General features: G+C 36.5%; 1 protein-coding gene across 2 annotated transcripts in view; it reads right to left on the minus strand.

Moving 5' to 3' along the window:
• Positions 1-303: 303 nt before the first annotated feature.
• The window catches only part of sema5a (sema domain, seven thrombospondin repeats (type 1 and type 1-like), transmembrane domain (TM) and short cytoplasmic domain, (semaphorin) 5A), a 241796-nt gene continuing 229388 nt past the window's right edge, over positions 304-12711 (minus strand). For both annotated transcript variants that reach the window (XM_053611959.1, XM_053611960.1), the window contains 3 exons: positions 10368-10412; positions 7622-7833; positions 304-1860 (listed from right to left, as the gene is read on the minus strand). In XM_053611959.1, coding sequence (XP_053467934.1) covers positions 1741-1860; positions 7622-7833; positions 10368-10412 — 377 coding nt within the window. In that variant the 3' untranslated portion in view covers positions 304-1740. The remainder of the gene's footprint in view (positions 1861-7621; positions 7834-10367; positions 10413-12711) is intronic.

A 12711-nucleotide genomic window follows, 5' to 3' on the forward strand; every position in this document is an offset into this window, starting at 1 on the left:
TAAACACTGATCGATTCCTTCGCCCGTTGAAGCTGCACTGGAATCAGCCATATCAGCACTCCAATGCTGCTCACACGCTGTGGGAGTTGATTAATTGCACACACTCGATTACCCTCTAAACACATCAGCCCATCGGGTTGAAGGTTGACGGAGAACAGTGCTCCTGTGCATAACAATGTCAAACAAAACAGGATCGACGTCACCGCAAAGTATCCTTCACGCATCCCAACTCTGTAAGAAATGCCATCCATCACGGCTTGGAGTCTCACTGCGGTTTACTGAAACACCGAGTCACCGAAACACTGAGCTGTATGAAGCTGTTTTAATTTATGCACATTAAAACAAGCGAACAGAACTTTTGCATTAAAAAAAACAAAAACAAAAAACAATTAGTAGAAATTTAACCCAACAGATATCCCAGCACTGATTACTGCATTACCATATTTTCCAGACAATAAGTCGCTCCAGAGTGTTAAATACTTGTCTAAATTCTGTATGCTTAGTTGAAAAAAAATTATTGTCTTTCTGTAAACACCTCTGAGATGACACTTTAGCGGCCTTCTAGTATTTAGTTTCTCTTCTGTACATACCGATAGACAAAATAAAGAAAAGCAGAGTTTAACAAACAGAACTACAGTCTACCGTAAGAACTACAGTAGCAGGGCTACCATAAATACAATACAAACAAATGGGCACATTACAATAACAAAACATTTCAGAACAAACTGCAGATTTCTATAACATACAATGCAAGAAAGTACCTACGAGAAGGCAAAGAAGAAAAAAAAATGCATCTTATAGTCTGGAAAATACAGCACCAATTTGGTTATCATCATGAAGAAATGACGTTAATTTTTAGATGATGGAGAAAAACATTAGTGTCCCTTTTAGAAAATATAAGTTTATGAAGGGAGTTATGACATCTTGTTCTAAACATCTGAACATAAATATGATCTTAGTATTCAAATTAGCAAAGGATTACAGTTATAAAAAGGTGTTAGTGTGTTTGTTGTTAAATGTTAAATTCTCTTTTTAAAGTTAATGAATTACAGTGGGACGAAACAACAAGCATTATAAGAGTTTGGTCTACAAAAGCTACACAGATGTACAATTTATGATGAATGTACTGTACAAGACAAAAAAATAAACCCACAGATATTCCCATCACTGGTATTAGCTTGAGCAGATAAACATATTTGCCAGACACCAAAGTATCTACACTTGTTTTTTTTTTTTTTCAGGCAGGCAAATATTCTGGGCACCAATGTGGGAGGCACGGGGTCGCTGCTGATTCAGCACAGCAGACAAAGCTGTCAAGGGTCAATCTGGTCATTGAGGACACGACCTGGTCTGCTGGAGCGCGATCAACCATGCAATGCAAACGAACGAAATAAAAAGATGAAAATCATGCAAAGAGTACCAACCCCTAGCCCAAAGGTCTTTCCTAGAAAGTTTACAGAGGGATCGGATCCCCTCTCGAAGTTTTTTTAAACAGTTGTTTAAAAGGAGATATCCTTTTGCTGTTCATAGTTGAGTTTACGCAGTAATGTCCACACACCTTGTTAGAGCTGAATATGTTTTGATGGGGGTTTACTGATGTGTGATGTTAAAACGGTCCCACATAAAACATCATACAGCAATGCAAGCCATGAGGGGGGGGGGGGAGTGGGGAAACAGACTCCATGAACTGTTCACGGTAGTGGAATTGCAAATTAAGCAGTGCTGGTCATAAAACTGTGATTAATAGTCATCATAGGTGTTGACGTCCATGAAATAGGCATTGGTGTAGGTTTTTCCAGCTAATTGGGGATTAAAGTATTTATTTCTTTCCTCCAGGATCAAGTTGTTCTTGTTGAAAGCCTGCGAATGAGAGGAAAGTGCACTGAATGAGACTTTACATGATTTATCATTTCTAGATTAAAAGACATCACAAAGCAAAAGGAAAACATTCTCAAACACCACTACAGGTAAATACTAAAACAATATAAGATGACGCAATAAACAATATATATATATATGTAAGAAAAATAAATCAAATACACTGGTGAAAGGTGAATAGGTCTATTAGTGAGTAGTGTCGATAATCGGCGCTGCATTATAACATTATTCTTAGCATGTACACATCGAAATAGAGTCACTACCACTACAAACCACTTAGGAAGAGACAGCCTAGGTAGGCAACATTTTTGGGCAGAGATAAAGTATGACCCATTTGTCAGGCTATACCATAATTCTGTTGACATGTCTCGTTAGTGTTCTTATTAGAATGTTGGCCATTTTGAATCGTTGAACATGAAGGAGCATTTCTAATAAGACTTTGTGACAGTTTGGAGGCCACGTGTGAAGCTAGGAGGACTATGGAAATGACGGAACCAGAGGAACCGCAGAATTGGGGAACTAGGGAAATATTACTTCCTGTTTTCCCTCATTCCTATGCTACTCATTACATAATTAGTATTTCTACTTGTTCATTTTTCTTATGTCTCATTAATTAGTATACACACACCCATGTTTGTAGAGTTACTCTGTTACGTATTTTATGATGTATTTCAAAGCAGTTCCCGAGTTCCTCAATTTCCACAGCCTGTTACTTCAATAATTTATCTAGATGTCTATTCCGTCTAGTCGCCTTGTTTCTCTAGTCCTCCAGTCCATGTAATTATCTAATTATGCTATTCTGTGATTTTCATGGTCTTCATAGTTGCACTGTTTTAACAGTACTTGTAGTTTATTTATTTCCCAGTCCTCCAAGTTGCCTTGTTTCTCTAGTCCTCCTAGTTACACTATATGGCCAAAGGTGTGTGGACACCTGACCATCTCACCCCTATGTGCCCATTCCAAAACAATGGGCATTAACAGGAAGTTTTACTCTCACAGAATTGCTATCATAACAGCCCCCACTCTTCTGGGAAGGATCGTCAATAGATACACATATGTATCAATATCAGTTTGATCATTTGTGATAATTTACACAAAAACATAATCTGAATATATTAATCAGATGAAGAATGTCTGTCTAAATAAACTAGACAGACAGAAAACAGAAAAATGCTACACAACAGAGTCAAGCAAACAACTGAAAAAACCCTGGATCAGACACCTGTTTTACTTTGCAAACAGTGTAACAAAAAGTGAAAAGTGGAGCAACAAGCAACAAAACATATGAATGATGTGTTCATTTCACAACAGCAGCGACACAGAACAGGCAAAAACGATACACACTGCCTTCTCACAAGCCTTGGTTGCTCTGAGCCCTGTGGAATGAGATGAAAGATGGAAAAAACCTGAAGAACAAATGCATGAGCACACCTGCCAGAGAACGAGAGAATCACAGGGGAAGGACAGACGCAGGAGAGGACATATGCTGATCGAGAGTTAGTAGAAAATCTCCAAGCGTCGGGTCACACCAGTGTTAGTGGATAAAGCCTGGCGCATGCTGTGGTCATCCAAAGGCAAGAGTACAGAAACATCAGGCTGCGAAGAGGAAGGGAGCAGAGCGAAATCAGGTCTAAATCCTTTGTACTAATCCTGTACAAACACCTTTGATTTGGATACTTACACATGAGTCCACTAGCAAGCAGAACTACACTCACCGTCCACTTTAATAGGAACACCCATACATCTGCTCATTTATGCAGTTATTCAATTAGCCAATCAGGTGGCAGCCACATAATGCATGAAATCATGCATAAATAAGTAAAAAAAACTTCAGTTAATTTTCACATCAAACATCAAAACAGGAAAAAAGTGTGATCTCTGTGACTTTAACCCGAAGCACGTTTGTTGGTGTCAGATGGGCTGGTTTGAGTATTTCATAAACTGCTAATCTCTTGGGAATTTCACACACAACAGCTTACACAAAATGGCGCGAAAAAAAAAAATCCTGTGAGTGGAGGGTCAGCAGACTGAAGCACCGTGCTGATGAGAGAGATCAATGGAGAATGACCGGACTGAGCTGACAAAAAGCCTACGGTAAGTCAAATAAGCACTCTTTACAACTGCGGTGAGAGGAAAAGCATTTCAAAATGGACAACACATCAAACTTTGAGGTTGGGGGGTAGGTTCGCTGTTTTGTGCATGCTGGGATGCTTTTTTGCTCACCACAGTTCTAAAGAGTGATTATATGAGTTACTATATCCTTCCTGGCAGATTGAACCAATCTGGCTGGACCTCTCTTATCGACAAGCCATTTCCACACGCAGAAATGTCGCTTACTCGGTGTTTTTGGAAATCAGCAGTTTCTGAAATACTCTAACCAGTCCATCTGGCACTAACATCCATGCCACATTTAAAGTCACAGAGATCATAATCCCCCCCACCACCCCCCATTCTTGTTGATGTTTTACGTGAACATTAACTGAAGCTCTTGACCTGCATCTGCATGATTTTATGCATTGGGCTGCTGCCACATGATTGCTGCGACATGATTGGCTGTTTGGATAACTGCATAAAAGAGCAGGTGTACAGGTGTTCGTATTAAAGTTTATGCAGAGTGTATAGCATAATGACACATAAACTGAGACAGCAGGAAACAAGCTTTTAGGGATATATGATATGGCATGATTTTGAACTGGGCAGAGCTTAAACCTTCTTCAAATGCAGTTGTTGTGCGTGGACAAACACAAAAATAAAGATATTTCATGATTTGTAATATTTTATATTATTACAGTCTAATAGCCACAAAGATATATATGCAGTTTAACACCCCCCGCCTCCCCAAAAAAAAAAATTCATGATCTGACCAAAAGTGTCATTTCTCCCTGATGTGTTTTGCTTTAATTAGATAAATCCAGTGTGGCATCTGGTGGTATTTGGTTTCAGTTTTTCTTTCCGTTTTGCCATAAACTGAGATTAGCATTGTTCATTTCCATTTACAACGGAACGTTTTCTGATTCCAAAATCTGGTACATCACGTCTTGTAGCCTCCGATATGCATATCATTATACTATATATTATATACTTATTATTCAACTTTTAGCTTCCGTTCATTTGTAAGACGAATGCTAGATCAAAAGTCTATTTATTTATTTATTTAAAAATGGAATAAGCCCTGCCTCCTATTTTCATTGGTTCCTGCAATTAAGCAGTCAGTCAGTTCTGCCTCAAGGCTTGCTCTGATTGGCCGCTGGCAGCAAAAAAAAAAAAAAACTCCCAAAGATAATTAAAGATTAGCAATGCAGCTTTAACAATAGTATCAACAAGACTGCATTTTCACAATCTGAAGACATTTCATTGATCACCTAGATATACTGCTAATAATTTATTGATTCATTATAGAAAGAACACTTATACACTTTAGTCCAGTTATATTTTCTCCAACAGGATTCTTTTCTAATATGTCTTTGAAAGTGTTAATATGGACTAAATGTAACATAAGTACTGTAAGGGCAATAATGCACAGGAGTGTCCTGATGTATGAAAACAATTAACATTGAGTGTTAAACACACACACACACACACACACACACACACACATATATATATATATATATATATATATATATATATATATATATATATATATATAAACACTACATAAATTATTTACATGTGAATATGGTGTCAGTTTAAAAATAAATAAAGCAAATGGATGTTCACAGATTTTAATTCATATAAGGCTTTGTACAGAAATTATTTAAACAATCATTTTTTAAATATAAATACATTTTTTTCAGTCATGCAACGCATTATTGAATACCATAAAAAAAAGTTTTTAGCCGTGGACGTTTTAGCATTCCATTAATGAAAACTCATTATATGGCAACTTAATACATTCTACCCATTTTTCTATCCTTATAGCCTGTCAAACTCACTCATTATGACCAACTGTAATACTGCTTAATATTGTAAGTGGCTATCGGGATGCTGGAGTCTGCAGTATAATATAATTAGCCATAGTTATGAAACACTGTAAGCAATTTCACAATAGTCAGAAGTTGCAATAAGAGGGAGCTCTTTTAATTTGCCAAGACTGAATCCTAATCACATCGTAATTGTTGCACTGATTGTGTTTGCAAAATACAGAAACATTTCCTATCAGTTTGATTGATGCTCTGTGAAAAACTCTAATATCAAATTGATAAGAATGTGCAACATTAGTTTGAGCAACCTCTAAGCAAAATGGTCTTCTGTTTTTACATCAGATAATCATCTTCAAGCATTGAATGCACCAGTCAGGGTAAGATCATCACTTATGAGAAAGCAGTGTACGAGTGATGAATTTTAGACAGAAACAACAGAGTGAGACACACAAAGAACACACTGGATCCAACAGACCAATCCACAGTGTGGTCAAAATGTCTGAGTTCACTACACAGGACTGGTGTTAGATAACCTTTTATCAAAAATATAATATTTAATCAAATAATGTTGCACAAACAAGTTTTTTTGATCCACCGAGTCACAAACGGTGTGTTCTTATTGATCGGATGCATTTCTTCTTAATCATACCCGAATATTGCATTAGTTTTAATGTTTGCGAATGAAACCCATATTCAGTGCAGCAACACAGCAGACAAGAATACGCATAACCACAACCTTCTGTTGCTCTATTTGAACGAAACCATGTGTTAAAATCTGATTCTGAAAAGATGTGCCTTTTTTTTAAGATACCTTCTGAGCCTCAAGCCATTTCTGAACATTTTAAACTACTTTCATATAGTTTAGATCATTTATTCAGCTGTTTTCACATATTCTATTGATTTATTAGAACGATTTAGTCTTTCCCGCTTTTACTGTGTGAAAAGAAGAATAATCAGCTACTCCATTTCAGTTTGACAACACTTATTTTTAATGTCTTTTCAGTTGGCTCAGGCGATGTCATCAGGAAATAATATCCAGGATTTTATTCCCTGTAAAGAACATGGTTCTCAGGGTGTTTCTGAAGTCCCAGGAGTGCTATGCTGTTTTCAGAGAATCTCTATATGACAAACTAGCAAGTTTTAATAATAGTTGAAAACAAAACTGCATTGGGGTGCTATGTTTATTGTCATTTCACTCATTGGTTGTCACAGATTGCCCCTTTCAGAGTGCTGCATTTGTCCCTTGCATGTGAATGTGCTTCTGTTTGTTTTGCCTTGTGCTATTGTTTTGTTTCTGCTCCAGTGACTCCATCTCTGTCATGTCATTGGTTTGTTGTCCTAATGTGTGCAGCTTTCCCATGTTTAGCCCTTAATTAGTTAATTAGACTTATCATGCATTTTTGCATCATCAAGCTCTCAGCCATTTCCCTGTTTCTGTGTAAGTCTGTTTTTGATTATTGATTATCCCAGTTTATTGTTTCATGTACTACGACGAGGACTGTCTTCACCCTAATAAAACACATGCTGAGCAACCACATTTGCATCCTGTCTCATATTTCTGCACATGACAGCTATAGACTATTATGAGTAGTCAGTGAAATCTTCGACCTGAGTAACTGATATAAAGATGGAAGATGCTAAAAGCATGTAATTTTGATTCTGAGACAAGGCATAACATCAATTTGGAAAAATTAAGTAAATGATATATGACCTGGATATTCAGGATATTTAATGGAACCAAAACGGTCCTTGGTACTAGACTCAGACATTTGGACCATGATGTATTACATTATCTCTGAGCAGCAGAGAGCCATACTGACCTTAATGGCTTCCACTGTATCATATTTGTCCAGTTTGTTGATGTGGTTGGTGATGCTGGTGTTAAGAGGTGCAGCAGAAATGGGATGGATCACTGTTGCATCATGGGATTGCTGCTGATATCTTTGACAGTAGGTGTAGATCAGTAGAGTGACCAAACAGCCTAGAATGGAGCTGCTCAATCCCACAGCGATCATGTGGAATATGTTGAAGTCTGTGCAAAGAAACAGAGCAGATGGTGAATTAAATTTATCCAGAATTAACCCTGTCCAATAATCCAATCCAAAAAAGATTTTGTAACATAAAACCCTGCAGTTTCTCTAGCACACAAATAGAAGTGACAAAAAGGTGACAGAAAGGTGATTTTAGTGACATCCCTCTATTTCAACTAGATCTATGCACATACACCTGCTGTCAGGAGGATCCCCAAACAGGAGAAGGGTGTTTGCTGCTTAGTTTCCATCAGCATTATTTATACTGATCATCACTGAGATTAACAAAAGACATATTGGTTATTTTAAAATAAATATTATACAGCATTGCTTCCATTCATTAATGTTTGAGGGCATTCATTTATGCATAGCTCTCTTAAGATACCGCCACAGCATTTCAATGGGTTTGAGGTCTGGTTTTTTGACTTGGCCATTTCAACACCGTGTTTTTTTTTTTCTTCTTTAACCATTCAGATGTCAATTTCCTGGTGTGCTTGGGATCATTGTCCTATTGCATAACCCAATTTCAGCCCAGCTTAAGATGATGGACAGACGACCTCACATTTGTCTCAAGAACATTCTGGTACAGAGTGGATTTCATCATTGTCTCAATGACTACAGGTCCTGTGGCTGCAAAACAAGACCAAATTACCCCTCCACCACCATGCTTAATAGTTGGTATGAGGTGTCTGTGGCAATACTCTGTGTTTGGTTTTCATCAAACATGGCACTGTGCATGATGACCAAGCATCTCCATCTTGGTCTCATCAGACCAAAGGATATTGTGGTTTGTTCAGATGCAATATTATAACCTATGTTATGCTCCATATTCTTTTTGGAGAGAAGGGGCTTTTCTAGACATCCTTCCATAAAAGCCATACTTGTTTGGGCTATTTCTGATTGCTGTCACGAATATAAACATTTAATGTGCATACAGAGGCCTGATGTAGCTCTTGGATATCTCTGAACATCCCTTCTCACTGTAGAATGGTGAATTTTAAATTGTTTGGAGATGGCCTTATAACCCTTCCCAGACTGATGACTTCATCGCTACTTGATGATTAATTAATCTTGTGCATTTCTTTAGTAGCACCTGGCTCTAATTACTCTCTTAATGATTGTGGAACTAGGAAGGGTGCACTTATTTTGAATGTTGCTTTACTTTTTGGGGAAAAATGACTACATATCAAAATTTGTTGTGTTTTTTATTTTTATTTTTATTTGTTGTGTGTTTATAGAAGTCGGGGAGGATCATGCAGTTGTTTTATAGGTGCTGACAAATAAAAAACAGAATTGATGGAGGGTGTACTTTCTTTTTTTTCTATTTATCAGTATCTATTATCTGTCTTGGGGCTGATAACAGTGTACTAAAAGATAAGGAGTGAAATTCACTGAAAAGTGAAAAATGTATACACTGGGATTTTTCATGTTCTAATTAAACGCAGGTAATTTTCAGTCAATGTTATTTCTATAGCATTTTTAACAGTATACATTGTCACAAAGCAGATTTACAGCAATCTGGATGTACATTTAGAGCCCTAATGAGCAAGCCAGAGGTGACTGTGGCAAGAAAAAAACAAAAACAACAACTCCCTTTGTTATAAATAATTCTTTCAATTTTCATTTAAATATTAGTTTAGTTTGTTAGTAGGTGTTTTTAGAAGTATTTATTTATTTATTAGACTTTTATTTTACTTTCATTTTTAGGGTTTTTTTTTTAAATTCTGCAGACAGATTAAAAATTGTGGGGTGAGTTTTTGTGTCAGACCTTTAGAGGAGAAACAGTGAATATAAATTGCATGTTGGGTAACATTCTTGAAATATAACTCTCTTCTTGCCAGAAGCAATTTTCTACACTAGAGCACCAGTTTGACCAGTGCTGTGTGAAAAATAAAACAGGTAATGATATCTACTTTTATATTATGTTAGGTCCTTTTTTTTCTTTAGGTGTTTTTCTTCTTCTTGAATATCTCACGTGATATTATTAATAATGAATTAATACAATTACTAATTTAGTTTAGTTAATGAAAATATATATGTTTTTAGTTTTTGTTACCTATGACCTTGTTACTGAGTCAATAAATTCAGAAGCTCTCTCTTATCTGAAATAGGTTTATGCACAGTCTGAAAATGATCTGTTATTTTATTCATGGCATTTGATGTCTCTATGCACTGCATATTTTTGAAGTGCCATAAAACCTGTTGCTGAATTCTTTGGAATAAATAATTCAGTCTGTTAAGAATTACAGAATAGAAAACATTATTTTCATGCATCTTTGCACCATATTCATTTTCCACATCTGTTATATATTATTTACGTCGCAATCCCTACTATAGTCAATCTGTTCATCACAGTAATGAGTATGTTCTTGTCTTACACTACACTATTTGCACTTTGTGTAGGTGTGTGTTGTCTTCTGTGTCGCACTCTGAGCCTCGACATTTCACATGCAGAAGGCTGTGACAACATAAAATCATTCTGACTTGTCCGTCTGGTGTATAATGGAAGTGTGTAACACACTGCATAAATCATTACCTCCACAGCGTCTCTCGGTGTGACTCGAGTGTGCTACAGAGATCTCTGAGGAGAAAAAGGAACAAAACACAAGTGTTAGACTGATAAGAGAGAGACAAATAGCTAATAATAAAGGTGGCAACCAATGTGCTTGTGATGACTAGTGCCAGTCATAATTAAATGAAATGAAGTTTTGTAATGGAGTGTTCGAAAGCCTTCTGTAATGAATTGTAATGGAAGGCTGCCAAACCCATCTCATCACAGAATACTTAGATTGATATGACTCATCTGCATATTTGCATGCTCACACATATTAACAGTGCTGCGCTAAATTTGTATTAGTGTCGTACTCCTTCATTTTGTATAGTCGTTCGGTTAGGGCTTAGTCTATATGCTTGGTGTCTTCACAACAGCATCATTTTGGTTTGGTTATTTTGAACCCTGCTGTGTTTGCCTCCTCAGTTCAATTTGTTAGGAAAGGTGTAGAAATGTCATTCAAACTCTAGTGTGAGCCAAATCAACAGCACCAATCCCTAAATTCCTCACAACAAATCATCTCATCCGCTGCTCTTAAATAACAGCTTCAAATGAGTATACTAAATAAAAATGTCAGGTGCAATTGGCAATTCAAGAGGTTTGCCCATTTCTCCCCCCTGTGTCCTTCAAGACATGATTTGTTTCCAGCTGTTCACTGAACAACTCGAAGAAGCCAAGTAGGTCTAAAATTACTTGAAGCACATTCGGGACAGGATTAATTTCTCATGGTTATATCTGTAATACGATATCTGCATGCCGCATTAAAACAAAACGGCACCGCTTTGTATCGACACTGGACGATGAGATTTCGGCAGGTTTCTGTTCATATCAGCACAGATGTTTGTGTCATACAAGGTCATGTGATAAATCAGAAATTTCACGAAATTACAAACTTGATATACATATGTCCAATGTGACGATAAGATGAGGCCTCGAGGATAGGACTGCCTGTAGCTGTCCACTGTTTAATCAACATTTTTTGCATTCTTCCGTGTTTGATTTTTCCCTTCTGACACGCTCCCGGTAAAGTGATGGGAACCCTACCCGCTAAGTGTTTGAGAGACTTTTCGAAAGCATCTATTGAATGATTGATTTACAGCATTTAGGAAATTTCTGCACACCCAATAAGTGTAGCAGTTATAATGTATATATGTAGCAGTTTGCAAACATGGTTTTCAATGTAACATGCTGAGTCTATCCAGATTGTACTTATTGGTTATATTATAACTAATATTCTTATTACTTATAGTCTTATGTTTGTCAAATATTTACAGTTATGTGTTTTGGGCTGTGTGGAGGGAGAGAAAAATAGAAACAGATGCTGACACAGATGGAAATACAACCACGGATTATAGTTTGTAAAGGATCGAGTTCCCAAGTTTGGAAACTCGAAACCGAATTTTCATAACAATTTAATCAAACGCATCTTCAATTAAATGTTAATTCTGAATTCTCAAACCATTTCTCAATATTTTAAAATAGAACCTTCATGGATTCGTAAATAAACCTGACTCACACCCAGATCGTGCCTCTATTTATTCCATAAATAAATTAGCAAGTATAATTGTACGCCGTCTTTGTTATCTATCTATTTATTTTATTATCTATTTTCGGTTGCATGATTTTAATATCTCTCAATATGAAAGTATTTGTGGTCATATGTACAGTCAATATAAACATGAGACTCTGTTTCAGAAAAAAAACTAAAAATGTAATGAAGCTATATTTATTGTGGCATCACTTGTCCTAGTTTTTCAGTTTATTATATATATATATATATATATATATATATTTTTTTTGTTTCCCAGTTCTCACATTCCTACTCATAATGTTTCATGCATTCTCTCGTTTTACAGAAATGTTGTTTTCAGCTACACTTGGCAAAGCTCTTACATGTGTTTTTTGACATGAAATCAATTGTTAAATTGTTAGTTCATTAATTGCTTAATTCATTCATTCATCTTCAGTCAACATTTTTATCCTGATTAGGATTTCTGTGGAGCTTATCCCAGGAATACTTAATCCAGGTGTAAGCCAGATATACACCCCGGATAGGACACCCGCCAACCGCAGGGCATTCACACCTATGGGCAAATTAGATTTGTAAATCCTCCTACTGACATGTATTTTGGACAGTGGGAACAACCTAGAGAATGCAGAGGAAACCCACAAAGACGTGTGAAGAACGTGTAAAACTCAGGACCATGAATCTATAAAGCAGCAGTGCTACTGGCTGTGCTACCATGCCCCACTTTATTTAAAAATTAGAATAAAACTATTTGTTTTAAATGGGCATATACAGTATATATTATCTTTTATAAACTACTGA

The sequence above is a fragment of the Ictalurus furcatus genome, chromosome 23 (genome assembly GCF_023375685.1).
Source record: "Ictalurus furcatus strain D&B chromosome 23, Billie_1.0, whole genome shotgun sequence".
NCBI lineage: Eukaryota > Metazoa > Chordata > Actinopteri > Siluriformes > Ictaluridae > Ictalurus > Ictalurus furcatus.